The sequence below is a fragment of the Cladophialophora yegresii genome (assembly GCF_000585515.1).
Source record: "Cladophialophora yegresii CBS 114405 chromosome Unknown aczIN-supercont1.1, whole genome shotgun sequence".
Lineage (NCBI taxonomy): Eukaryota > Fungi > Ascomycota > Eurotiomycetes > Chaetothyriales > Herpotrichiellaceae > Cladophialophora > Cladophialophora yegresii.
In genome coordinates, this window is record NW_006913045.1 from 5,061,867 (window position 1) to 5,088,695 (window position 26,829).

At 53.6% G+C, this 26,829-nt stretch overlaps 11 protein-coding genes across 11 annotated transcripts; 4 read left to right on the forward strand and 7 right to left on the reverse strand.

The window, feature by feature from the left end:
- Nucleotides 1–572: 572 nt before the first annotated feature.
- Nucleotides 573–2,385, reverse strand: A1O7_01826 (uncharacterized protein; the record flags this gene model as incomplete). The annotated part of the gene is made up of 3 exons (XM_007755862.1): nucleotides 573–1,547; nucleotides 1,655–2,158; nucleotides 2,212–2,385. The coding sequence occupies 3 exons, from the start codon at nucleotides 2,383–2,385 to the stop codon at nucleotides 573–575; spliced, it is 1,653 nt and encodes a 550-aa protein (XP_007754052.1).
- A 698-nt stretch (nucleotides 2,386–3,083) lies between these two features.
- On the reverse strand, nucleotides 3,084–3,446 carry A1O7_01827 (uncharacterized protein; the record flags this gene model as incomplete). The annotated part of the gene is made up of 1 exon (XM_007755863.1): nucleotides 3,084–3,446. The coding sequence occupies one exon, from the start codon at nucleotides 3,444–3,446 to the stop codon at nucleotides 3,084–3,086; it is 363 nt and encodes a 120-aa protein (XP_007754053.1).
- Nucleotides 3,447–4,432: 986 nt separating this feature from the next.
- A1O7_01828 (14-3-3 family protein) lies at nucleotides 4,433–5,579 on the reverse strand (the record flags this gene model as incomplete). The annotated part of the gene is made up of 6 exons (XM_007755864.1): nucleotides 4,433–4,792; nucleotides 4,849–4,936; nucleotides 4,991–5,265; nucleotides 5,320–5,398; nucleotides 5,452–5,459; nucleotides 5,568–5,579. The coding sequence occupies 6 exons, from the start codon at nucleotides 5,577–5,579 to the stop codon at nucleotides 4,433–4,435; spliced, it is 822 nt and encodes a 273-aa protein (XP_007754054.1).
- Nucleotides 5,580–6,478: 899 nt separating this feature from the next.
- On the forward strand, nucleotides 6,479–9,674 carry A1O7_01829 (Ca2+ transporting ATPase, sarcoplasmic/endoplasmic reticulum; the record flags this gene model as incomplete). The annotated part of the gene is made up of 3 exons (XM_007755865.1): nucleotides 6,479–6,596; nucleotides 6,650–6,807; nucleotides 6,861–9,674. 3 exons carry the CDS (start codon nucleotides 6,479–6,481, stop codon nucleotides 9,672–9,674), a joined length of 3,090 nt encoding a protein of 1,029 aa, XP_007754055.1.
- A 726-nt stretch (nucleotides 9,675–10,400) lies between these two features.
- Nucleotides 10,401–11,749, forward strand: A1O7_01830 (uncharacterized protein; the record flags this gene model as incomplete). The annotated part of the gene is made up of 2 exons (XM_007755866.1): nucleotides 10,401–10,638; nucleotides 10,758–11,749. 2 exons carry the CDS (start codon nucleotides 10,401–10,403, stop codon nucleotides 11,747–11,749), a joined length of 1,230 nt encoding a protein of 409 aa, XP_007754056.1.
- A 1,412-nt stretch (nucleotides 11,750–13,161) lies between these two features.
- A1O7_01831 (uncharacterized protein) lies at nucleotides 13,162–15,401 on the reverse strand (the record flags this gene model as incomplete). The annotated part of the gene is made up of 3 exons (XM_007755867.1): nucleotides 13,162–13,676; nucleotides 13,729–14,335; nucleotides 14,388–15,401. 3 exons carry the CDS (start codon nucleotides 15,399–15,401, stop codon nucleotides 13,162–13,164), a joined length of 2,136 nt encoding a protein of 711 aa, XP_007754057.1.
- A 420-nt stretch (nucleotides 15,402–15,821) lies between these two features.
- A1O7_01832 (uncharacterized protein) lies at nucleotides 15,822–17,090 on the forward strand (the record flags this gene model as incomplete). The annotated part of the gene is made up of 1 exon (XM_007755868.1): nucleotides 15,822–17,090. One exon carries the CDS (start codon nucleotides 15,822–15,824, stop codon nucleotides 17,088–17,090), a length of 1,269 nt encoding a protein of 422 aa, XP_007754058.1.
- A 412-nt stretch (nucleotides 17,091–17,502) lies between these two features.
- On the reverse strand, nucleotides 17,503–19,197 carry A1O7_01833 (uncharacterized protein; the record flags this gene model as incomplete). Its single annotated transcript, XM_007755869.1, has 2 exons — nucleotides 17,503–18,700; nucleotides 18,752–19,197. 2 exons carry the CDS (start codon nucleotides 19,195–19,197, stop codon nucleotides 17,503–17,505), a joined length of 1,644 nt encoding a protein of 547 aa, XP_007754059.1.
- A 645-nt stretch (nucleotides 19,198–19,842) lies between these two features.
- Nucleotides 19,843–21,025, reverse strand: A1O7_01834 (uncharacterized protein; the record flags this gene model as incomplete). The annotated part of the gene is made up of 3 exons (XM_007755870.1): nucleotides 19,843–19,891; nucleotides 19,942–20,858; nucleotides 20,909–21,025. The coding sequence occupies 3 exons, from the start codon at nucleotides 21,023–21,025 to the stop codon at nucleotides 19,843–19,845; spliced, it is 1,083 nt and encodes a 360-aa protein (XP_007754060.1).
- Nucleotides 21,026–23,083: 2,058 nt separating this feature from the next.
- Nucleotides 23,084–25,195, forward strand: A1O7_01835 (uncharacterized protein; the record flags this gene model as incomplete). The annotated part of the gene is made up of 2 exons (XM_007755871.1): nucleotides 23,084–24,255; nucleotides 24,310–25,195. 2 exons carry the CDS (start codon nucleotides 23,084–23,086, stop codon nucleotides 25,193–25,195), a joined length of 2,058 nt encoding a protein of 685 aa, XP_007754061.1.
- Nucleotides 25,196–26,020: 825 nt separating this feature from the next.
- A1O7_01836 (uncharacterized protein) lies at nucleotides 26,021–26,791 on the reverse strand (the record flags this gene model as incomplete). The annotated part of the gene is made up of 1 exon (XM_007755872.1): nucleotides 26,021–26,791. One exon carries the CDS (start codon nucleotides 26,789–26,791, stop codon nucleotides 26,021–26,023), a length of 771 nt encoding a protein of 256 aa, XP_007754062.1.
- Nucleotides 26,792–26,829: the final 38 nt, after the last annotated feature.

The window sequence follows — 26,829 nt, forward strand, 5'->3', positions numbered from 1 at the left end:
AGCGTACACTAGAGAGAATTGCCGTGGGGATCGTGACGAGACCACGAGACCCTTTCTCGCTTGGGGCAGAATGCGTGAACGTCCACGGTCCGGGTCGCTTCTCCTGAGATCGTCGCCGCCATCACAGAGCCGAAGTCGTAATTTCCGAGCGCGGGCGCTTTGGACGCCACGCCCAGTCAAGCGGTTTCAGGGAAAAGCAACGCATTTCAAAGTGATACGCGCGCTGCAGTGATTGCATCACCAATGCCATTGACAGCACGAGATTGAAGAGTGGCAAAGTGAAAATGACAGGACGCGCCTGCTGTTCCGATCTTTTGTTGTCTCCTGTCCCATTGGGAACAGGCAAAGAGCAGGGAAGCCCTGGTCACGAGCCGCCCCGGAGATGGCCCACCGAATCTAAAGCCAAAAGCTTGCTGCCGTTAAGCGAGAAATTGTGGAGGACAAGGGGCCCCTGGTTGACATGGCGTGCATGGGTGATTAGAGATCGACACTGATTGACCGTAGATTGATCATTATGCAGCGGGAATTCTATATAGACATGCAGGTCATCAAACACGTGAGTGCGACGAGCACTATCTCAGCCTCGCCATTTTCAACAAGTCGTGCCGATTGAAGAACTCTCGGTTTCTCTTCCCAAAGACGTACATTGGTACGCTGAGCAGACAAATCGCGATCTCGATACTGCCAAATATAATGAAGAGGTTGTTGATTCGGATTGCGAAGACCCAATTGTAAGCGTGGTAGGCCAGTATGAAAGAGAAGATGTTCTTAAAAATGATGAGGTTCGTGAATGCTTCCACGGCGATGTCGCGGTGAGCGTCGAGCAAGTATTGCGCTGATGCTATCGAGCCCATAACCATGCTGACGATGATAAAAGCGAGAAAGACCTCGGGCACGATCCAGCCATATCGAGCCACGTCGTTCGCCGTGATGCCGAAGCCATACAGGCCAATGCATGAGAAAACCAAGGTCGGCAAAACCAACAGGATGCGGAATTCTGGCTCATATTTCCCTTTGTTGATTCTGGTCAGGAACCTCGTGACCACTTCGCTGTAAATGCCGGCGCCGAAGAGGCCAAGAATGCTGCCGATGAAGGCGCTGGTGTACATCTTGCCGGCTTTCTCTTCGTTGAAGAACAGAGGCGGACCTAGGAAGATGAGTGACAATATCACCCCCACCATGACAGTCCACCCGATTATCACGCCTTGGATCAAGCAAGCCCAAATCACCGCTGGGTGTAAGAAGAGCGGAAATGGCCGCAAGAGGAGCTTGAAGAAAGACTCGTCGGTCTTGCGGCCATTGAAAGGCAGAAGCCTTTTGAAGTATGAATCCTTTCGCGGAACGCTTTCAGCCACCCTTTGGGAGTGCAAAGGCTTCTCTTCATCCTTGGCTATCGATGTTTGAGCTGGACCAATGGCGTCCGATGAAGAATCTCCTTCAGCAAGCAGATCGAGGTCGAGTGAATGTGCGCGTCGATAAGCCGTCTCAGGCACGAAGAAGAACAGTAGGAAGAAACCGAGTGCCATGAAGATGGCGAGGAAGAAGAACTGGCAGTGCTTGGTCAGTAACCATTTACTTTATGGCGGCACTATGAGTTGACAGCAGGGGACTGGGCCACCACCCGTGTCAGGAAAGATGCTGAAGATAGACTTACACTCCATTGCCAGCCCATATGAGCAGAAATCATTCCCACAAAGACAGGAGTCAGAAAAGCTCCGCCGAACAGACACGTGTTCGTGATAGCCATCCGGATACCACGCTCGTGGACGTAGTATAAGTCACCTACGCAGGCATTGACCAGTGTTTCGAACGGCGCAAGGGCAACACCCTGGAAGACACGACTCCAGAGCAAACTGGCATAGTTGTGCCGGACATGTTCAGAGCCACCCCAAGCCGAGCTTGCAATCATGAGCAGTGCGCCGAAGAGAAACAGATGCCTTTTACCCCATACTCTTGCCGATGCCACGAAAAGCCATCCTGCTACGCACACGCCGCAGAGGTGATAGGCTGTAAGTAGAGCCGCATCTTGGAATGTTCGCCTGAATACAATGGCAAGGGTTACTGAATCGGCTGCCAGTAAGGGAGACGCTGTAGTCGCGAGACACGAAACGAAGCATAGGATGGAGAGGATCACGTCGCGTTGCCAGAGAGGCCAGTTCTGTCAGCTGCGTCAGTGACGGCGCCTCGCCTGTACTGTAGAAGGAGACAAACCAAGGGATCATTTGGGTCATTCGAAGGTTGAGGTACGAGGATGAACCGACCGGTCTTGTCTTTCTTCAAATGCTGAGCATTCTCGAGAAGCTCGGTATGTCGCTGTTCGCTCTCATACACGTAGACTGTCCCGGGGACGTGCTCAACCTTGGCCTCGAGGATTCCCAGAGCCATGTCTAAGTCACGTTGATGACTTTAACTGGTAAAATCGGTGGTGGGGCGTCCCTTTTTGCTATCGTGTTGCAGAATTCATGGCTCCCTGCAGCATAACAGAGCCTGAGAGACGTCGCGCTGGCTTTGCTGCAAGCTTGAGGGTCAAGCAGAAGGTTGCCTGGAGACAGAGATGTGGCGCAAACGATTGACTCTGGGGAATGCAGCCGCAGATGAAGTTCTTCCCCCACGTTCTGCAACCAGAACAATCGAGGCCGCAACAAGCCTCAGACAAGCCATGCCGTTGACCAATCTTTTTCCAAGTCTTTGACTAGTTAAGTTTGTGACATGCACTTGGTGACCCCGAAGACACGCTTGGCTAGTTATCGATCGTGTTATCGACGGTCTTTGAGTGAATATGAACCATACGACAGAGCCACTTTTCCTAGAATTCAATCGTCTTTCACGAAGACTTTGTGGCTGAAGGCCGATCGAAAGAATCCTGAACCCTTCCAAAGCTTGTACCCGGTCCTTTTAAGATAACGCCGAGCAGAAGAGCTATGTACAATGCATTGAGGTTGAGCGCGTCCAGCTCCCACTAATAATGAGAGCTGTATGCTCGCTCCCCAGACGGAGAATCATTTCAAAGGCTTTTTGACACCGGGCCCTCAACTCCTGTGTAACCAGGTGTATTCCATAACCCGAGTTGGCGGGATCCTCCTTCATTTTCCCTTCTCACTGCCATACATGGTTTTGTTCCACGCTCGCTCTGGCTTGGTGGGTTGATAGGCTCGCTGATCGTCCCCAAGACCTTCTTGCTCGTAAGCGTTGGGGTTGCCAGACGAAGCACCCTCCCTGGTCGGTCCGTCGTTCGTTTGTCCTTGTACCGTGCCACCATATGCCTTGGTGTGAGTCGAAGTGGCACCACCTCTTCCATAAGCTTTCTCGACATTCTCCATGCCTGTAGTTTTCAGACCCATACCAGCGGTAGGAGCCCCGGGCACTCCCGGTGATGCTTTGGGCCAAATGTAGAGGAGGGCACCCAAAGTTACCGCGCCGACGGTTATGTAGCGCGTGCTAGACATCGTCGTGTTGATTCGATGAGGGAGGAAAAGATCCGTAAGATATCTGGTGGAGCCGGGTGAATGTCCCTTCAGGTAGTAACAATATGTGTTCTGACTTGTGTCCAATTGCACTGATTTCTGTGGCTTGCAGCAGTAGTGGTCGATAGCGCAGTAAAGAACAACCGCAAGAATGAAAGAGTGACTCTCAAGAGCTTGTCATCTCGCAGGAAAATAGTCAAATACCACGAGGTGAAGAGAAGGCAAGACCAACGGGTGATGCATGACGTAGCCCGGATTGGTCAAAAGAATTGGTCAAAAATGCACTTAACTCAGGGGAGAGGATTTATCAACCACTATTCAGGCAACACCCGAGCACGGATTTCACTTCCTCATCACGATGGGTGTCATGTTGAGGTGAAATCGGAAGGCAGCCGGAGATGAAGTCATGACTTTGCCATCAAATCAACGCCAATGAAATCTAATTTGAGTGCTAAATTCGGCTTCGCCTGCCAAGGCAGACGCCACTCAAGTCACATGTTCGCCGAGTCTTGGATATTCAGGGAAAACAGGAAGAAGTCAAGGGTAAAAGAATGTGGAAATGACTGACCGAGTGACTTGAGAATCATCTCAGTTGTCAAACTGTGATTGTGGACCGTTCCCGCGCACGCTTGCTAACTCCACTCATCAGTCCCACCTGAGCTAAGCTATGTGGTATCGTAGGAGACAAAAACAAGAGAAAACAATGTATGCCTTGGGATAGCATTCGACATAGCTGGGCAATAGGTAGTGGTCCGCATCGAGGGCCTTCATCGTAGCGCTCTCTGCTGTATCTGTCCCTGTTGCACAAATCACTTCGCACCACCAGTGCAATACCGAGAACCCGTGCTCGTTTCAAGCCATGCTGATGCACTGCCAGTTCAGCAATATCCTGCCATCAGAACATGAGGCGGTTGTAAGCAAGAATGACAAAAGGCGTAAGAGGTGCACAGCTGCCTGATTGCCACCTCTTAAGAAGCAGGAGCAGCCTCAGTCTTCTCCGCGGTCTCAGCAGGGGCACCGGTCTCAGCAGGCTTCTCCTCCTTGGAGGCTTCGCCAGCTGGGCCAGCATCACCCTCACCACCATCAGACGACGTCCACAAGGTCAAGTTGTCTCTGAGCAACTGCATGATAAGCGTGCTGTCCCGGTACGATTCCTCAGACAGCGAGTCGAGCTCGGCGATGGCGTCGTCGAAGGCTTGCTTAGCAAGATGGCAGGCACGATCAGGCGAGTTGAGGATCTCGTAGTAGAAGACGCTGAAGTTGAGGGCAAGACCAAGGCGGATAGGATGGGTCGGAGTGAGTTCGGTCTGTGCAACATCGGTGGCATTCTAAGGTGGGGAAGTCAGTTCTAGTGCTCGTACTGTGTGGAGTGCCACTGTCATACCTTGTAGGCCTCGTGAGCGGCAGTAGCTGCGACCTTGCGCTTCTCACCAGATGCGAACTCGGCGAGATATCGGTGGTAGTCTCCTTTCCTATTGAGGGTGTCAGATTTTTTCAAAGTCTCCATGGTGAGGGAAGATACGCACATCTTGTGATAGAACACCTTGGACTCTCCAGATTCGGCCTTTGGGATGAGGGCTTGGTCCAGGACATCAAGGACATCTTGGCAGACCTTCTCGAGTTCGGTCTCGATCTTTTGGCGGTACTCGCGGATGGTAGCGACATGCTTGTCGGAGCCCTTGGATTCCTCTTTCTGCTCAATGGAAGAGATGATCCTCCAGGAGGCACGCCTAGTTCCGACGACGTTCTTGTAGGCAACCGAGAGGAGGTTTCGCTCATCAACAGACAGCTCACCGCCCAGCTACTACGCGTCAGATGAATGTATTGCGAGACCATCATCAAAGTGCAGACGTACGTTGGCAACCTCTTTCATGTAGTTGACCATCTCATCGTAGCGCTCAGCCTGCTCGCAGAGCCTGGCGAGGAAGGTTTTACTGGTAGATTGTCAATGGATGCGGATTCCGAGAGGCTGAATAGGCAGCTATACCTTTCGCGCTAGATGTCGCATTCGGGTCAGCACAATGTCTTATCGAAGAGAAGTTCGACGATGAGGTCGGACAGGCACGAGCTGAGACGGAACCTCGAAGCGGGGATAACACTTACGTCTGTAGCCATTGTGAGGGATGAGGGTGATGATTGGAATAAGGAAAGGCTGTTGTTGATGGATCTTGAGGGAGCGGGCACACGGAAAGAATGAGAGATTGAGGAAGGAAATCGAAGGGGAATCTGAACGTCCGGTGTTGGGAGATTGGGGGTTTGTGAGAGCGCAGCGCTGTGAGTAAGGCAGTGAAAGGCTAGAGCAACCTGAAAGTCCCTTTAGGCTAACCTAATTCGGTCGCTGCTGCCAGCTTGAGAGTCGTTTGACACCAGCGCAACCTGAAACTCTGCACCACCCTTTGGCTCTGCTTCAGGTTTGCATGTTTGTTTTCTAGGCTCTGACCAATTGTTCGTGGCTTCCCGATACGCAGCACTGGTCGTGTTTAAGAAGCACGATTGATTGCATTGGCACCCCAGGCATAGAGAGCTTATTGGGCTTTGATTTGCACTCTCTACTGGCGGTGAATTCTACACAGTACTATGTCTAAGTCATCACTTGCTCCATACTGGAATCAAATGGAATCTGATCAGATTGCTCTACGGTGTGCAGTACGTAGTCTGTACTGTTTAGGCCCTCACGGCGTGCTCGCAGTCGGATAAAGACCAATTGACGCCGTCTGCTCGGCTGCGCTTCGGCGCCATCTGGAATTTTCGATAAACACAGATCTGATTAAGTCCACCGTGTCCAATTCTCCACGAAGCACGTGGGGCATGAGCGACATTCTTTCACTGCGCAATCCAGTCACTCTTTTGCCGGGCTGTAATATTAGAATAGATATTCAATACGACTTCTGGAACTTCGTTCGTTGGAATAATCTAAAAGACTCGTCGTGGTGCATGGACCTATCCGGTTCGCCTCGCAGCATCCCAGATTTCCTTTCTCTCCCATAGTCGTCCCGCCTCTTGACAATTCCAACATGGAACAAGCGTATGTACGCTCGCCCCCAGAGGTGCTAAGTTACTTCCATGTGAGCGAGACAGCCGGTCTGTCGTCTGCTCAAGTTGCGCAGTCAAGAACAAAATATGGGAGCAACTGTAAGTGAAGGCGCAAAATGGTTCGAAGCAAGGACACTGACTGTTCTACGAAGCACTTCCTGAAGATCCGCCTACGCCCCTGTGGCAGCTGGTGCTTGAACAGTTCAAGGATCAACTGGTTCTGATATTGCTGGGTTCGGCTGCCATATCTTTCGTCCTGGCCCTGTTCGAAGAGTCGGATGATTGGACTGCGTTCGTGGATCCGGTAGTGGTACGTGGCAACAGCATGCACATGGCTTTGGGCGAAAACTGACCGAGAGAAAGATTCTGACAATCCTCATCCTCAATGCGATCGTCGGTGTCACCCAAGAGAGCAGCGCCGAGAAGGCCATCGCAGCCTTGCAGGAATACTCCGCAAACGAGGCCAAGGTCGTTCGAGATGGACGGGTCCAGAAAATCAAGGCAGACGAGCTGGTACCGGGAGACATTGTCACAATCGCTATTGGAGACCGTGTGCCGGCAGACTGCCGGCTGCTGTCTATCCAGAGCAATAGCTTCTCCGTGGACCAGGCCATCCTCACAGGCGAGAGCGAGAGCGTGAGCAAAGAATGCAAGGCGATCAAGGATGCTCAAGCCGTCAAGCAAGATCAGATCAACATGATTTTCTCGGGAACGACAGTCGTGGCTGGACATGCTACTGCTATCGTGGTTCTTACAGGCGGTTCCACAGCCATTGGCGACATCCATGAGAGCATTACCTCGCAAATCTCGGAACCAACACCCCTTAAAGAGAAGCTGAACGATTTCGGCGACACACTTGCAAAGGTCATTACGGTCATCTGCATCCTGGTCTGGCTGATCAACATTCAACATTTCAACGACCCGTCGCACGGTGGAAGCTGGGCAAAGGGCGCAATCTATTACCTGAAAATCGCCGTCTCGCTAGGTGTTGCGGCGATCCCAGAAGGTCTCGCCGTCGTCATTACCACTTGCCTTGCGCTTGGGACCCGTAAAATGGCAGCGAAGAATGCTATCGTCCGGAGTCTACCCTCCGTGGAGACCTTGGGTAGCTGCAGTGTGATCTGCTCCGACAAGACCGGCACGCTCACAACCAATCAGATGAGCGTGGAGAAAATCGTGTATCTCAACGAGGCCGGTACCGATCTGGACGAGATTGAGGTGAAGGGGACCACGTTTGCTCCTTCGGGAGATCTGATCCAGAACGGCAAAGCCCTTAGGGATGCAGCTGCAAAATCCGCAACGCTCAGACAGATGTCGGAAGTGCTGGCACTGTGCAATGAGTCTCATCTGTCATATGACGCCAAGTCGAACAACTACACAATCGTTGGCGAACCGACCGAAGGGGCTCTCCGTGTGCTGGTGGAAAAGATCGGCACCGACGATGTTGCGGTGAACCAAACTCGAAATGGTCTGTCGGGCGGTGAGAAAGTCCACTTTGTCAGCAAGTACTACGAAGACCGGCTGCCCCTGCAGGCCATGTATGAGTTTTCGCGAGACCGGAAGAGCATGTCAGTCTTGGCTGGAGCTGGTCAAAGCCAGAAGTTGCTCGTCAAAGGAGCTCCGGAATCCATCATTGAGCGCTGTTCGCATGTGGTTCTCGGTTCAAGCGGAAAGAAAGTACCCATCACCAAGCAACATCTCGGCCTGATCGGTGAAGAAGTCGTCGATTATGGCCGCCACGGTCTGCGGGTTCTCGCTCTCGCAAGCGTGGAGAACGTCGGCGGTAACACGTTGCTCGAAAACGCCAAGAGCAGTAAGGAATATCTCCAACTGGAACAGAAGATGACCCTGATTGGACTCGTCGGCATGCTGGATCCGCCTCGCCCTGAAGTCGCCGACTCTATCAGAAAATGCAGAGAAGCAGGAATCCGAGTGATTGTGATCACGGGTGACAACCAGAACACCGCCGAGACCATCTGCAAACAGATTGGCGTCTTCGCCCCGGACGAAGACCTCACAGGAAAGAGCTACACCGGCCGCCAATTCGACTCCCTATCCGAGAGCGAGAAGCTGGAAGCGGCCAAAACTGCTTCGCTCTTCTCCCGCGTCGAACCCAGCCACAAATCGAAACTCGTCGACTTGCTTCAAGAGGCCGGTGAAGTTGTGGCCATGACGGGCGATGGTGTCAATGACGCTCCGGCGCTGAAGAAGTCCGACATTGGCGTCGCCATGGGCTCAGGCACAGATGTCGCAAAGTTGGCTGCCGATATGGTGCTGGCAGACGACAACTTCGCAACCATCGAGCTAGCCATCGAAGAAGGACGAACGATCTACAGCAACACCCAACAATTCATCCGGTACCTCATCTCGTCCAACATTGGTGAAGTCGTCTCCATCTTTCTCACGGCCGCTCTGGGCCTGCCCGAAGCATTGATCCCCGTCCAGCTCCTCTGGGTGAATCTCGTCACAGATGGACTTCCGGCAACAGCGCTGTCATTCAACCCGCCCGACCACGACGTCATGCGCCGTACTCCAAGAAAGCGCGATGAGCCGCTTGTCTCGGGGTGGCTATTCTTCCGATACATGGTGGTCGGCACGTACGTAGGAGCGGCGACGGTATTTGGATATGCATGGTACGTCATGCTCTACTCTCGAGGACCACAGCTCAGCTTCTCGCAACTACGCAACTTCCACAAATGCTCGCCTGTCAACCCCCTATTCGACGGCGTTGATTGCTCGATCTTCTCGGCCTCTGCCGTCCCGACCCGGACGGCATCGACTGTTTCGCTTTCGATCCTGGTCGTGATAGAAATGTTCAACGCGATGAATGCGCTTTCGTCGTCCGAGTCGCTCCTGCAACTGCCGCTGTGGAAGAACATGAAACTCATCTACGCCATCTGCCTGTCTATGGTCCTCCACTTCGCCATCTTGTACATCCCGATCCTGAGAAGCATGTTCTCCATTGAAGCGCTGGGCTGGGACGAGTGGTACGCGGTGCTCTGGATCTCGGCGCCCGTCATTCTGATCGACGAGGCGTTGAAGGCCGCGGAGAGGGCGCTTTTCGTCAACTCCAAGAGCGAGAGGAAGCGGCGAGCCAGTATCTCTCACTCGCTGAGCAGGACGAGCACTCTAGAGGGGAACGGCATTGTGGCGAACGGGAAAGTGAAGGCCAGTTAAGATGCAAGTCTCAGTTCTGATGAGGGAACATGGCATTTTCCAGGCGACAGGTATTCCGTCACAGCGCTATGGTCAGTAGTCACCAGCAAGCAGCGCCCTCACATTTTGCATTTCCAGGGGTGGGTGGCTTGCTCGAGCAATCGAGCTGGAATTTTCTTTAGAGATCAATAGAACGAGTTACATGCTACAGTAGAATGATATGACGATTTGAGCCCGCATTGGGTGGATTGCATTGCCATCTCCGTGTCGCCCCGTGTGTGTGACAAAAGGTGCTTGTGGCCTGGCCGGTACATTGCAAGCCCTTGCCAGAAAGACGCCGTCAGCGGCAAAGGAAGACTCTCCAGCTGGTGGAGTGGCATCGAACACTGCACTGCACAGCCTCGTCGAGATTCCACCGGACAAAGACCCCCTGCCTGCCGCTGCCTGCCCTTGCCTGCCCCGCCTCCCTGCTCCTCTGCTCCTTGGTCACAATATATGCATAGCCTGGTCAATTCCATGCAGGACGGCGCAGGTGCCTGAGTGGGCATGTTCTGCCTCTCCTCGATCTTACCTCTTAAGTAAGGAGTCCTTCTTGATCGACTACCTCCTTAATGCCTTTTCCAAGGCGAATTCTACAGCTGGGTCCACGACTCCAACGCGGCTTGAAAGGGCGTTTTCTGTCTGCTCATTCTGTTGACCCCAGAGATCTCGTCACCCAGTACGAATTGCCGGCTCCAGCCCTGCAGGATGGACAACATCACCGTCTTCCAGCTCCCCCGCCACGACCAACGAGGGTCTTGTCTGTTCGATACCCTCCCAGGCGAAGTGCGTGACAGGATTTGCACCTTCGCGCTGAACTGCTACGAGTCTACCAAGCTCGCGAACAAATGGGACATCGACAGCTCGTATGTGCGGCCGGGCTACAGGGCTCCTCATGTGGCTGACACGGCTCTGCTTCGCACGTGCCAGCGCGTGTACACGGAGAGTAAGTTAGTCATTTCTGACCGTCTATTAGATGGGAGAGAACGATGGCGCGTGGGTTTCCACCGGGGGTATCCATTCCCTTTAGTCCGCCGCTCTTGCTGACATACTCCTGATGGCCAGACTGGTTCCGACCCTGGGTCAGCGCGACGCACACTTTTTACCTGGCTTGGGTGGGTCGTCGACCGGACGATCGACAGCGGGTCACGGTCGAAGAGTTCCAGCCATGCCTCGACCGGCTCTGCGCGGCCCATGGGCCGGTGGAAATCGCCCACGTGAGGTTGTTTGCACAGCTGTGCTACCTGGAAGACGGCGACAAGCTGAGCGCGATTATGGGGATGAACCATTTCTTCCCCCGCAAGATCACGGTGACGATCCGCCACCATGATTGGTGGTCCTGGGAGAGGGATTGGCGCCTGTGCATCAACTCGGCGTGGGTCGAAGAGTGCCGCTTCCCGGATAGTCTGCAGGAGCTGTGCGTCGAGCTCGAGAGCCTGCAGCGGAAGAAGGATCAAGTCGATTGGATGGCCAGGCGGATGGCGAAGAAGTGGCACTTCAAGAAGCGCGATGGGAGCATCATGTCCGCCGCCATGGAAGACTGCAAGGTGAGCTCCTGGAGCGGGAGTTCCACCTGGGAAGGCGAGCGCTGGTTGAGGGACGAGACCAAGCTGGGGGTAAACGAGTACTACGTCAAGACGATTACCTGGAGGCCTGACAGGGCGAGAACTCTGCGACCAAGACCCGAAGATTTGACTGTTCCGAGTCGTTTCCCGGCCATCACGGACAGCCGTCCATTCATTCACATCTGGCATTTGCGGCGCGCAGGTATCCCACTGGACTTATCGCCTGGGGAGACTTTGCGACTCGCGCAGGAGTGGGAGGCACGGTGGGCTGTGGAGGCAGACGTACACTACGTTGACGAGGGAATGGAGGAGGAGCAGGGAGAGGAGGACGAGGACGAGCAGGAGCAAGAAGAAGAAGAGGAGGAGGAGGAGCAGGAGGAGCGGGAGCAAGGGGAGCAGCAGGAGGCTCAAGAGGAGGAGCAGGGGCCGCAGGAAGAAGAGCAATTTGAGGTTCTGGATGAGAGCGAAAGCGAGGAGGATGGTGATGAATAGGAGTGCTCGAGCTATTGCGTATCGCAACCAGGGAACACTTTCTTCGACCCAAGCACAAACACATCAACTTGCTCCGAACTCGTCCAAGCCTGGCGGTGATGGCCAGACTTACTCGGAGCACCGAACCTGCCCAGCTACCCAGGTCCTTAACACCTGGGCAAGACCAAAATCACAGACGAAATAGCGACCAACGTTCAGAGCACAGCTCAGACTACACTTACCCGCCACGGGACCGGACCAAATGCCCTACCCACTCATGGTCATAACACAATTCACCTTCGATGCAGCCTACCCACCAACCCGTCTCCAGTAATGTCAAAGACGAGGAGTGAAGCGGCAAGAAGAGACGATCTTTCGTAAACCTCCGTCACTGGGTCGATGTCAACGCTTGCCCCGACATCACCATCTCCACCGCGAGTGTTATCTGTCGGCTGGCACGAAAACGAAGGCGGAAACCATTTGGGATGGGTTAAGACGCTGATGACGACGATATCCGAACAAGATAAAATATACATATACCTTCTCTGGCGCTATTTCTCGCGGGATGTACTGGGTAAAGTATACCTAGGTACAGTATAGATATCGGGACTGCAGGAGCAACACCAGGTACGCATGTATATGCATATACATACATACCCATTTGAGCCGCAACAGCTATTCTCTGCTCTGCTCTGCCCAACCCCTGCTTGCTTGATGCTTACTACATATCCAACACCGCCGCAAAGACCAGACCTGTTTTCCTCAATCATGTTTACCCTCACATTCTCCGTGTTGTCGCGTCATCCACCCCTCGCTCTCACTCCCACCGTTCCTGTTCCACAACTGCCTCTTCTACAAAACAGACGGCATGCATCTCGCAGATGTGGGGGAAGAAACGCGGGCGTTTCCCCGCACGGCCGACTTTCGTCTTCAATTTCATCTTACGGTTTTGCGTTCACAATCGCCCCCAGGTCGATGCGCCGTTGATTCATTTGGGAAAAAGATCTCCAGCTCGCGCTCTCACGCCGGTCCTAGCTTAAGCTCTAATCGCATCTTAGGCCAGGCGTCGATGAGATTGGTGGCTATGAGTCCGTGGAGTCCGGCTTTGGTTGTGCTGACAAGCTGCAATACCTAGGTATATACTGCAACGTGCCGTGAAAAGGACATATCGGAAACATAGTCTATGACACACAGGTCTCACAGTCCCTCTGAGGAGTCATTCGAGCCAAAGCAATCATTCGAGCCAAAGCAAGCTAGCTGGTGTCGTAATCGCCGGGACAATGGCATAACTTCTCTGTGGCAGTGCGTATAAAGTCAGAGACAAACCCCAGCGCCTGTCTTCATGCTCATAGTCATGCTCACACTCACACCCATGCTCATGCTAAGACTCCGGCTGTCGAGCGCGGAAGGATCAAATGTCACGTCTCATTCCTTCATAACTGCACGCCCCAGAACCCTCGTCCACCACAGACTCCCAATGTCCCCATTGTGGGCGCCCAGCTCAAATTGCTAACCTCATACTTACACTCCCACACGGCACTCGGCCCTCGTTCCTGGCCCTGGCCCTGACCCTGACCCTGCACCTGTCCAGCAGTGGCACCCTGTGCAACTCCACCAGCCGCGGCACCCGTACTGGCACTGCTCCCCATCAAATCCCACAGCAACACACAACAGTCATCCGCGCCGGACGCGAGCACCCCTCTCTGAGTGTTGCTCCAATCAATGCAATTCACCGACGCGCCGTGGCCCTTGAGTTCGAGGAGTGCCTGCCCAGGTTGGCGGACGTCGAGCACCCGGATTACAGGCGAGTCTTGGCTGAATGTGGCAAGCAAGTGTGTGTCGTGGGGTGAAGCAGCAATGCGGAGGAGAGGAGGGGGAAATGGGAGGGCTGAGGGACCACCGGACCCGGAGGCGCGGGTTGGAGAGGAGGAGAGGGCCTCAAGTTGAGCTGCACAGCGTTAGTATATTGAATAGGCACATCTGGCGGGATGAGGTCTTACAGCTCTTCTCCTGTTGTTGTTGCTTTTCTGAAGGCTCGTAGATTATCGTGCTGTGCTCGAGACTTCGCAGGTCGAACATTCTCACACTACCGTCCGCACCACACGAGACAAAGACATCGACGCTGTTTGCGCAGAATCGCACATCATACACCTCCTTGTCATGAGCGATGAGCTGAGTCTTGGCAGTCAGAGTGGGAATGTCCCAAATTGTACATGTGGTGTCTATCGACGAAGTAATGATCAGAGAAGGTTGTACCACGTTCCAATCCAAGGACGTGATCGGCGCGGTGTGCTCGGGGGACTTTGAATTTGACAGCAAAGCGAGCGGAGATAACTTCTGCAACGGGGGCGTCTTTGTGTTCGCTGACCGCGTTATTGAATTCGCCTGATATGAGTGCTGGTCGTTCGGTAGTGACCAGAGCCGTAGGTGGTCGCCAGATGTTGCAAGCAGGTCAGTAGTCTGCTTGTTCGACGACGGAGGCTCCCACAGAATCCTTGTCACAGGATATGCATGGGTTGCTTCTGCTGTTTTGATAAATTCCAACCCTCGTTCACCGTGTGGGTTATCCGGGTCTGTTTGTGACCTTTGTGTCTCGAGTATTTGGATCTGAATCTTGTCAGCCACATCTTTTGTATTTGGACTCTCCACCACGACTCACATAATTGTGGTTGTCCTCCATATAACTTCCAATAGCCACCTTTCCGGATGACCCACTCCCTGACCGCGGCGGCCATTTGCACCAGTCCACAGCATATATAGGCCAAGGCGCGTTGTAATTGCTATTTTGGGGATACGGTGAGTCCTCACTCTCCTGTGTCACGCCGGGACTGAAAGGCGCATCCGAAAATGTATGGTCTGTCCTTTGTCTAATGTCCGCGAGGCCTAGGGGAGAATACGAAGAAGGACCGAGAGGAGTTTGTGGCATGTATGAGTTCGGTGCCGACGGGAATTTCGACTGTTCCGGGGTATTCGAAAAGGGCTTGTATTTGGGCTGATCCATGGCGCCAGGACTGGATCTCGAGTACGAATGGGTGTGGTTCAAGGGCATGGGTCTCGCAGACAGAGGAGGCTGCTGTAACTGTGTCGCTATCTGGGGTAATGTAGGCAAAGACGGGGCTGTGCCACTGGCTCCCAACGTCGCTGGTCTGCTCGCAAGACTGCCAGGTTGTAAGGTGCCGGGAATGGGCTGGCTGGCGGTGTTGGGGGGATGCTGCGGTGTCGACGGCTCAATCTTTATTGACAATCCATCCCCAGAGTATGCAGGCGGTGCGCCATAGTGGTGGACGTCGCTCATTGCACTACCTTGCTGGTTCAGATGCAGTTCGTCGGCCTGTTGGCGTTCAACCGTCAGGGACCGCCTCAGCCCGGGGTGGGACTGGCCGGCCTGGCCCTCTTGTGCACTCTGGTAGGAAGACGGAGCAGGACCAGGACGATATGGAATCACGGTGCCATTACCGTTCGCGTTCGGTTGGGTTTGAGGGAAGTAGAATCTGGCGTCGGACGCCGTGGTGTGCGTGTTTTGGTTGTTGTCGAGGTATTGAGGGATCGGGGCGCCAACGGAGCTTAGAGTCTGGCCAGCGGAGTGGATGGCGTTCGCAATGCCGTGAGAGTTGTCGTGGTTGTATTGAGGATCGGAGACGGTATGGTGATGGCGAGGGAAGTGGAATGGCATGTTAGTAGAATCCAGCCTGGCCACTCAAACCTTCATCCGCACATGCGGCCAAATTTATCTGCATACAAAGTTCGAGGCTGATAGTTGGTGGTGGTGCCAGTGTTGTCTGTCAGGCTCGGCCCTGCCATGCCTGCCTCAGGGCTTCGGGCTCCCTAAGTGTCAGCCACTAGGCGCGGAGCTGGAGGGGCTGGGCGTGCCCCAGAAGCTGCCCAGCGCTCATTGGGTGGGGGGCCACAAGGGCCTGTTCACACCTCGGTATCATTGTTGGAGACAAGTGAACATGGATTGGATTGCACTACAGCAACACGACCACACATTGATGACCATGATTGATCGCTCCAACACGCACAGCAGGACTGACTCAACGCATTCTCAAACTTCTTTGTGAGTCGCGGCCACTGTGTCAACGGTTTCCGAAAAATGGCGGAAGCGACGTCGCTCCTTTTACTACCAGCCCTAGACCTCTTGTCAACCCCCTCCTCAAACAAGTCCTCCTACAAAAGCACATTTGAATCCCTCCTTCCCAGGCTACGTCCCCAGGACAAGACCTCTGTCGCCCGCCTGGATATCGGCCTAGTCTTGTCCGCTAGTTATCCGCTTTCGACAAATACATGCCGCTCCGCCATCTTCGGTCTTATCCAGAACCTGCTGAAGCAAACCTACAGTCTAATCACCTCCGTCGCTTCTCAGCAGAATGTCGACCTCGATCTGCCCGGGGGTGTCGACATCCGCGTCTTCATCCTTGAACCCCGCGTGGACCGTATCCCCCAGAAACTCGTTGGCAAGCAACCCCTCTCCGGGCCGATTGTAGACATCGACACGTTCGTCCTCTCAGATCGGAGTTACAAGACAATCTACTCGGTCGAAGGCGAGGCTGGGGAAGGTCATCTCAAGCAGTTTCTCACCACGTGGGGAAGCAAACTGAAGGACGAGCCCCCGCCTTCTGTGAGACTGCCAAGTGGACCGGCAATCGTCTCTGCCTCTGCCACTGATTCACAGCCTTTTTCGACGACCGAGGGAGTTGCTTCTGTGACGGCTCACGCATCCGTTGCGGTGGGAGGCACGTTCGACCACTTACACATCGGACATAAACTCCTCTTGACGGGCACGATCCTTTCTGCGGAACCCAGCACAGCCTCCCGCCTGATAACTATCGGCGTAACAGGCGACGAATTACTCGTCAACAAGAAATACTGCTCGTATGTCGAATCCTGGTCACTGAGACAAGAACGCACGGCGGAATTTGTCGACTCAATTCTAGCGTTTTACCCAAGGAAGACGAGTCCCAATTCAGGGGCCAATGGCTTGAGAACGACCGAGTATATCGACCATCCGGGGCCGAATGGCAAGGTCGTACGCGTGACATACAAATCTCTCCAATCGAGCCCTGGTGTGGAAGAGAGTGTAACCGTCAACTACACCCAAATATCCGACCCCTTTGGTCCCACTATAACAGATCCCGATATCTCCGCCCTTGTCATCTCAGCCGAGACACGAGCCGGTGGAAAAGCTGTCAACGATAAGAGAAAAGAGAAAGGGTGGAAGGAGCTCGAGGTGTTTGAGGTGGGTATTTTGGATGCCGCTGTGGGCGTAGAAGACGAAGAAGAAATGGTGCGGCAAAGGGAGACTTTTGACAGCAAGATCAGTAGTACTGAGATAAGGAGGCGGTTACAGGAGAGAAGCCAGTAAGTAGCACGTATGGAATGCAATGCCCCACTGGGAAATACGGCACGTCGACAACGTACAAATCTAATAGTACTCGACATGGTACGTCTAGTAAGTGGTTCCAGGATCGCCTGATTCTACACATGTCTATCTTTCCCTGTGCACATGGAATCAATGCTTCGTTCAAAGTGAAGTGCCCTCCAATATTACCACGGGCCGCACATCTCCCATGCCACCATCCTCCGAGCTCCAACGACATGGTGTATGCCCGAGCGCAACTAATACATGAGATCGGGTATAGCTTCCAAGGAAAGAGCGTGCGACTGTCGGTCGTACCTATGCCCGGTATATTTCTGCTCTCAGTGGTATTGGCCTCACGGACCGTAGTAATCTGTGCTGAATCTGTTGACATGTTATCGTCTCCATCTGGCCGGCCTCAGACTTCGGTCTCATTGGATAAGCCTGTATCGGAGGGCGAGTTGGAGTGTCCTTTGGTTGTCAGAGGATGCTTCTCGTCTTCGAAGTGGGCTATTGCTCCGGCCAGAGGATTTTTGGTGCTCACGAACGGGTCGTCACCAGGGGAATCACCAGGGAAGATGCCGAAAAAGCTGCCAAAAGGTGAATCTGCTGGAGACAACCCAGATACGATCGCTGGCCGCACTGGAGATTTCCATGCCAAAGGGTTCGCAGATGGGCCTCGAAAGGAGAATTGAGCTTCGAGCATTGGAGGATCGTTCTCGTTGGCAATGCTCGGATCGTAGAGAGTCCGATACTGACGACCCACTGGGCGGTAGGATGTATAAGGATCCGTATATTGTAGGGCTGACTGGTATTGTGGCTGCAACCACGCTGCGGAGACCTTTGGCTGTTGTTGGAAAGGACCATTGCCATACACCCGAGGCCCAGGCTGAAGCGGGTTCCTGGTCCCGTTCAAGACACCGGTCAAGTGGCGCCTTGGACTCCCATCAGTGAAGATCTCAAACTGGGGAGGTGGTCGTTTGCGATGAGCAAGGGATTCGATGGACGATTTGATATCCCCATCTTCCATTGGAAAGAAGCGACAGCTTGCACCATATAGCTCTCCAGCAGAAGAGCTCGGCAGGTGCGGAAGAGGTGGTAGTCCATGAGCAAAGGGAAGATCGTCGTAGTCATTCAAAACACTGGCTTTGACTTTGCGTTTCATGAGCCGTGGGACGTTGGCGTATGTCTCGGCAAGTGGCTTCCTCTTGCGTAGCCGGGTTGGTTCTACCCTGGGGACGGGAGTCTCGCCTTCAATCAGGCTACTCGCATCCTCCAGGTCATCAATATGCCTGGCCTTCAACATGTTGTCACCGTTGGGAGAGTAGACGACCTCGGTAGGCTCAACCAATCCGGCGAGTCTCTCCATGCGTCTCAGAACAGATGCGTCTTTCTTCTGGTTTCTCTTCTGCTGCATCTCCTGCGTGGCCGCGTCGAAGAGATCCATGCCAGGCCAGACAATGCCCTTGAGCTTCATATGCTCGGGTGTGGCCAGAACCTGCAGAGGAACCGAGTGATTGTCCTTAGCTGGGTAGTCGTCAAGGGAAGGATATGCTCCGTCAGAGACTTGGGACTGCTTGCGTGGAGAGGAGATTTGGAGTCGCTGTGTTTTGCGCCTAAGAGCACTTTGTCAGCAGCAGGAGACATAGCTCTGAAGAGGTATTCACCTAGGACGTTTGACAGGGCTGAAATCCAAATCACTTCCATGGTCGTCCTCTCGTTGCTGTCTGCCACAAGTCCCTTTCTTCTGGTTCTGCTTCTTCGGTTTTGCTGCTCTTCTCACAGGGATAGGTGGATCGAGCTGTTCATGGCCGACGGGAACCAGTTTCGGGGCAGACGCATTTCGTGTAGTGGTGGTCCTTCTCTTTCTGGCCTGCTTGTCCTCTTTCATTTGCATTCTTTCGGACAGTAATCGGTCAATGTCATGTTGCTGGCACCATTGATTGTAATTTGCCAGAGCCACAGCAGCGGCAATGTCCTGAAAGCTCCGTACTTGGAGTTTGTGCCATTCGGCGAGGTGACCCTTGGAACTCACATGGGTGAGCAGATGGGAAGTATCACTGAAGGAGGGCTGTTTGGGACAGATGCTACAGTTGAGCAAGGCCTGGGCCATGACGGCACCGTTAAGCGGCGGGAGTGACTGGACTGCAAAGACAAGGAAACAGCAAATGTAGATCAGAACGAAGACTGGAAACCTGGGAAAGCTCCACAACTGGACACAGGCGCAGATCAAAAGCGTCTTCCTCCTGCAGTCCAAGCAGGATGAAGACGAGTAAGTGAGGGAGAGAACGGAAGCACGACCAAAGGGAGAGAAGTGGCCAACGAGGAAAATCGGTTGAGCAATAGTCGCTTTGATAAATTATAAATGGAAAAAGGACGCAGTCAAACATGACACAGGAAAGTCCGACCAACTACCCACCTCGTCATTGGCACACCAGTTTGGAAGGCGGGACTCTTCATCAACGCTGTCTCTAACTCAGGTGCTTCAATTCTCGGGAGAGGCAGCGCATGCTACCCCTTCTACCAAAGGTAGTATTGACCTGACTTTTGGATGAGTAGGCTTTTGCGGTCCTGGCGCATCTCCTCACTTGAATGTATCCTCAAGCCTATACTCCCTCTGAAGCGAGGACAGGAGTGTGATTGAAGCGGAAATAGACTGTGGTGGACGTTTCTCTTCTCCCGCATTGTATCCCAGCTCTCATGGCAAAAGTCAAGTGGGTTATTAGATTGCGAGAGGTAGGCCGTCACGCTGGCATGATTAAGACTGCCAGTACGGCAAGGCTCGAGTGACTGTCTTTGGCATGCAGCTAGAGAAATGCATTAGTTCGGCCTGCAAAAGGCTATATCTCTCACTTACTAGACAGGATCGACTTCTGCAAGGCTTGGATAACCTAAGAGACTCAAGCCTGCGATCCCAAACACAGTGTGGAAGACATCCACCATATCACCAGGTCTGTCCGCGATTCCCCCGTGGTCGGCATCTTGGCAGCTCAGGATGAACGTGATCAATTTTGAGGCGTCAATCCAGTGGAGTTTCCCTAACATTGCGAGACTACTCAGCACCCACCAACTGTAGCAGACATCTTCAAGTTTTTCGGGTCGGCCATTCAGACCGCCATTCGGGAGCTGTCTTTCGCTCAGCCAAGCGGCCAGTCGCTCGTGATCCACGATGTCGAGTCTCCGGGCAATTGTCAAAGCTCCAACACAAGTGAATATCTGACCGGAATGAGATTCTTCCCCAGGTGATCTCCCGAAGCCACCGTCGAAATTTGCGCAGGCTTGAATATAAGAGACTGCCTTGTTGACATCGACCAGATGCATCATGTTCAGAATCGAGAGGGCATTGAAAGCTCCGTAAAGGAATCGAGTGTCAGTCTCTCCCCACTCATCTCCGGCGAAGGTGCCAGTTTCAGTGTTTTGCAGACCGGCAATGACTGCAGCGTGCGTGTTAGTGGGATTCTTGCAAATCTGATCGCAGAAGAACTTGCATTTGGCAATACGCTCCTGTCCACCTGTTTCCCGCCTCTCGAAATCTTCTAAACCGTCGACTGTCGCTAATATCTGGACGGCACTGACGGTATACAGCATGTGAGAGTCATGGCCGGGAGCAGCACCGAAGCCGCCATCTGAGTTTTGACAAGCGAACACAAATTCCAGGGTGTGGTCACGGGGCAAGACATCTGGATGACGGAGGAGATGAAGTGCAGTCAGGCCCCAGTAGACGCCGTTTAATCTCAGGTGTTCGGTCAACCAGTAATCGAGCTCATCTTTGCGCTGGCAAATCATCAATACCCTGCGGCGACAAATTACTCACAAGGACGCACAGTATCCAAAGCCTGGATATATTTCACATGCTTGTCCACAACCAGACTGAGGTCTTCCACGGGCCTCTCGGACGCGGAGAGCGATCCTCCAATGCCAGGTCCCGCCACAAGGGACATTGAGTGAGCCAGAGGTACTTGCGCAGACTCTACGCGGGTAGGGTGGAAGTCGAGGGAGAGAATAGGTTAGGTAGCTGGGGATGAGCGAGGTCAAGCCAGTATTTTGGGGACAGTATGTCGCCGTTCTCAGGCAGCTCTGAAACTGTGCCTGCGTCTTGCTTGGCGTCTAAAGCTCCGCAGGCCTAACCAGTGACCAGCAACTCACAACATCCTCAGCCTGACATCAATTAGTCTAACGTCTGGCATGCACCTAACAAGGAGCCATGCTGCAGCATTGAGTTTGATCAGTAGCCTGAGATACACATATTATTGAAAGGTCCGATCGAGCTCGACTACACGCAGCAACAGTGCCCGTCGTGTTCGTCTATTCGAGGTTAGACTGGATCGTCAATCTGGCGCATCCCAAGCCCTGTCCTCGATTCTCTCTTTGTCCTGCATGTTTAGCTTTCAATCTTTGCCTATTCCATCTGCTGTTTCTCTGGTCCTCCGGGTGCAGCCGCCTGCATGTCTCTCTGCCCCTGGCTATCACTCTCTGCGGCAGTAGCACGCACACGTCGCCCACGGTGTTCAGTGCCCGTATGATCACCCAGCGCCCTGCGTGTCTTTGGTTGTGCTGCGAGAAAGGTTACAACGAAACCAATATGGTAGGAACCCGGTCAACAGTGTATCGGCGCCACAGGCGCCTCGAAGCGAGTCGTGCTTCATCAGATGATCTCCGTGTTTGAACTCCAGGCCGTCTCAAGGATTAACTAATTCCTGGCCCCAATGCCTGCTCCTGTACGTACAGGGGTCCGCATCACCTGCTCTCAGTTGTGCTTATCCACATTTTCATGCACAACTTACGACTTCGCTCCCCACCTTCTTGCATTGAAGGCGCACTGCCTTGACTGTAGTACCGAGAACTGCGTGCAGCGGCAGAGAGAACTAGGAAAACCATCTCATGCCGCTACTCTGAAATGAGGCTTTGATGCTCCAAGTCTGGTGCAGCACAACTTAACGCGCACCGTCTCCATCTGTCTGGCTACCTCCGTCCAGGCTCAGGTATCCCCCAAGGGTCTCGCCTGCTGCGACGCCCAGCGACGTCGAAGAAGAAAGCAGGCATTCTCAGTAGCGCGCAGGCCACCCTTCAGACACCCACGACGCCCTTGGCTCCGGTCTTGTTCCTGGCAGGAGGTCCCCTCATTCCTTCTCACCGCTTTGTTCCGCTCCACCACGACGGCCTGCCTCGACTGTCCTTGCAGTAACTTTTAGCTGCAGCCCGTTATCCACACCACTCACGCAGCAGACCTTTCCAAACCGCACACCAACAGCGCACTTATACCCTTACAGCAAATCAACCCTCCCTCGGGACCAGTTTGGTCGTGCGTCCTAGTATTTGGGAGTTGGCCCCGTCGCTTTAACCCAGAGCGTGGCTCGTCCCTACCCTTCAGTTCAGTCGCTGCTTCGATCCTGCCAAACTCCTCCTTTGTTAGCCGCTGTCCCCGCAAGCCACTCAGCAAACCCGAGTATCTCTTTGTCACCTACGCACGTTCGGCAATGGAAATGTTTTGATCAGGAAACGCATACATCGATCTTGCCAATTCGTTCATCTGCGCGTTGACGGCCTTGCCCGCCCACGGTTCCCCACGAACAACCCCCCTGCAGAGCCGAATCACACCGAGCTTTCTGGTACAAGATATTTGTTCGACACGACGGTTTTATGTACAGAACCTACGCGAGACCTATCGCCAACATTTGTGGCCGTCGCCCATATCATTTGGGGCATATCTTCCGCGCCAACTGCGCTTGGAACGACAACTGGAAGGTTTTCATCACACCCAAACATAATACCGTCCGGCTGTGAGCCTTCATCGCCTGTCACTTTCGGAGATACTTCGAGCGGACTGGGAACTATTTCTGTCACTACAAAAGAGGTGGTACAGACAGGCAATACGTCCGTCGGAGGATATCTAGGTCCCGGTGATCTGGCGCACGCTAAAGCCTTGACCAACGTGAAGGAACGGCCGGCTACTCGCAGTCGGCCCTGCTGATGACATTTCAAGCAGCTTGTTTGCAGACATGCCAAAGGCCTCGGCATTGCCACATCTCAACTTGGCTCCTAACAACAAGGATGACCTTAATGGTATAACACCAGCGACACTGAGCCCTCGCTCGACGGGCTCCCCCCATACTCCACACACCCCGAGATCAGCACCGACATCGCCCTTTCTGCAAAGCCCTCCGCCGTCTTTCATGTCGCACCAGGTGTCCGCTTCTCAGGATGGAGCTCAGACAGGCCCAGGTTCGCCCAAGATAACAGCCATGCCTGAGCTCCCTCCCTCGCCTGTTCCTCAGTCTCCCAAGCACGCCCGAGACCAATCCAAGGGCTTCTTCTCCAACCTTATGGCGTCGAAATCATCGCATAAACTGCATGCCTCAGAAACAAGCATCCCAGAAGGAGGAGAACGACCAAATGCAAGGAGTCGTGCCAGTTCGAAAGACCGGTCTCTTCATTCAGTAAAGAAGCAAGGTTCAACACCAGAGTTACCGAAAGGTGGATCAAGCAATGGAACGACAAACGCAAACGCCAACAATCCGCCAACCATGTCGGAACCCGCGTTGGCTCAACCCCCAGCAGAACCTGTTGCAGCAAGCAAGAAGCCAAAACCGAGGTTTGGAGGTATCCTCGCAAGGACCAAGACCGTACGGATGGAGGACTTGCCGCCGAAACAGAAGAATCCAGTGCCAAGTCACCTTCAGCTCGATACGACTAGTCCAGGCATAGATCGGCTCGACGATACATCGCCAAAGACGGCGCCCATCAAGTTTGACCATCGCGATAGAGCTTTTGGGGCGGAAGCTGGGGCAGCGATTCGTAACCGGTCAGCAGATCGACAAACGCGCGATGATTTTTTGACAGCGAGAAAAGAAAGGCAGACGGGCAACCTACCGATGTCACACTCGTTTCGAGAAGGCTCGACGCTGCAAATCCTCTCCAACATAGGGCAAACGGGCAAGGGCGTGGGTGATCGCATTGGGAAGGCTGGAAAAGGCTTCTTCGGCAAGATTACACGAAGCGGAAGTAGCAACGAACGCGAAACGCCGACGGTCACGGATGACAATTACGTGTGTACGACAATCAATCTGCCACTAGTCAAGCAAACTCGCAAAACGAGAATTGCAAGGCGTCTCGAGGTATCCAAGGACAAGACAGAGTTTTGGATGCCAGCATTGCCCTGGCGCTGCATTGAGTAAGTTCATGTTGCCTCGACACCTGGGAATTTCGCGCTGACGTTGGCATCTAGCTATTTGAACATGAACGGTGCAGAGGAGGAAGGCTTGTACCGAATCCCCGGTAGCGGCAGAGACGTGAAACACTGGCAGCGGCGCTTTGACACCGAGTACGATATCAATTTATTTGATGAGCCCGACTTGTATGATATCAACACGATCGGCTCGATGTTCAAATCCTGGCTGCGAGAGCTGCCCGACGAGATTCTTCCGAAAGCTGTGCAGAACAAAGTGGCCACACAATGCGCTGGTGCGACGTCAGCGCCTCAGTTGCTCCGAGACGAGTTGTCGCGGTTACCGCCCTTCAACTATTACCTCCTCTTCGCCATCACGTGTCATCTCAGCCTCCTGAACAGCTATGCTGACAAGAACAAGATGGACTATCGCAATCTGTGTATCTGCTTTCAACCCTGTTTGAAGATCGATGCGTTCTGTTTCCAGTTCCTGGTCATGGATTGGAAAAACTGCTGGCAAGGTTGCTGGACTGAGAAAGAATACTTGGAAGAAGAGTACCGGTATCAACGAGAAGGTTCGATCAATGAGAGCGAAGACCTCGGTCTCGACGAAAGGGCCCTTTCTTCCAGTGGCAGCAGCCAGCAACAAACAGCTCAAGCAGCTCAAGCAGCCCAAGCAGCTCAAGCAGTTCAAGCATCACCCCCACCCGAGCCGATCCCTCCTCGAAGTGCGGATGCCGCTGCACACCGCAAGTCGATGGCGCCCAAGACCAAACAAAGGAGTCTGTCGCAGGGCGGAAATACCAGGGACCGCTCTAACAGTGGGCATGGACCAAGCCAATCAGTGCCTGCTGTGCCACAGCGGATTGTCACACCAGAACCTCCAAAGCTGTCGCTTGACCAGAAGTTGCCCGAACTGACCGGGTTTTCCCCTATCAGGATGTGAGACCCTTTGCTACAACACTATTCTGCGTCTGGCTTTGAAAGGGAAACACCCCAGTGCATTTGATTTATCTGTTGCATGGCATGCTTGGATAAGCCTGTCGGGCATGACGAAGGAGTGATTTGGGACTCCGGAACATATCATGTATTATCTAGATGCATTTCCTGAGTTTCAGCATTTTTTGTCTATTCTTGAATTGCACGCGGCCTTCCATTGGCCGACAGTCGGCTATGATCTTTCATGAGGAGTCAAGCCTGCGGATATGAAGCGACAGAGGAGCAAGGGAAGAGGGCAGCTCTGGTGGGAACCCTCTTGTTGTAAGATTAGGTTGGATTGAGAGGTTGACATTTTGCAAAGCCTTAACTGAACTGGACGAGATTGGAAAGATAAAAGAGATTGGTATCTGGACCGTAATGAGTTTGGAATACCCCAATTGACGAGCAGCGGTGGTCTCGAATCACACCTGTGGGCAGGCATGCCCTGATTTCTTGCTTTGATCCCTTATATGCCAGCCCTGAGGCTTCTCCTCCGCCTTTCACATCGATCGTGGCTGTGGCTGATCTTGGTACTGGTGGAATGAGGTGGGAGGCTGTGACGGTGTGCTGAGCGAACTCAGGCTTTTATCTGTTCCTGGCGTCTCTGGCAGGGCCAGTCCACCGCCCTCATTCTCATCTGTCACCAAGCACGCAGCAGAGGGTGGTTTTCGAGCGGAATCTGCAGCTGTGAAATGCAGCGCTTCAGCAGACAGCCAGACGCGGTCCCCCTCCCACACTGGCAACTCGTGGAGTGATTCATGTCTTGCTCATACAAGCACTCGATTCACTCGTCTCAGCCGCCACCCTTTCTCATCCTCCTCTCATTGCCCCGCTGCCGTCGCTCTTGCCTCTTGATCCTCTCTTTACGCTCCCTCCGTCCCTCCATTCTCACACTCTTACCCGCATCAGCGCCCTCTTTCTCCGTCCTTATTTTCTCATCATCGAGCTCGACAAGCCACTGACTTTCGTCCTTTTTGTTCGCACCTTTATAGCCCCATTTCTTGACCCACTCACCGCTCTTCTCGTCATAGACGAGATTCTTTCGTCTCTCTTCCTGTGCGGCGCCTCCCTTGAGACTTCCGCCATACTTCCCAATGCCCTTCTTGCGGGCGAAAAGTTCCCATTTCGTGGGAGCTTTAGGTTTTGGCAGTGGTTTCCACCTCGGGAGATAGTTCTGCGGTGCGGGCAGAGTCATTATCAGCCCGTCAGGAGTGGAGTTGATGGGGCAGGTAGTTAGGAGGGTGTTGAGTAGGCATTGGGCACCATCGCGGGCTATGGATTTTAGAGTCTCACTACGCTGAGCGGTGGATTGACTGAGGAGGGTGTTTGTGGGTGGGAGAGGGTTAGGGTCAACGGCGGTGAGGTAGCCGAGGTCGTAAGTATAGGGCGTGGGTTTCTCGACCGTCGTTGGGCTTGGAAAAGGCGTAAGTACTTCTGTCATCAAGTGGGACGTGGGTGGAAAAGAAGGGTAGGAGAAGAATACGTACAGTCTGTCCGGCTTTGAAAATGCGTTGTCCGAGAGCGTCGAAACAGGGATCTGTACTGAGACTGATGTCTCCGCCATTACTGTGTCCACCATTACGTCTGTCGCTCTAGAAAGTT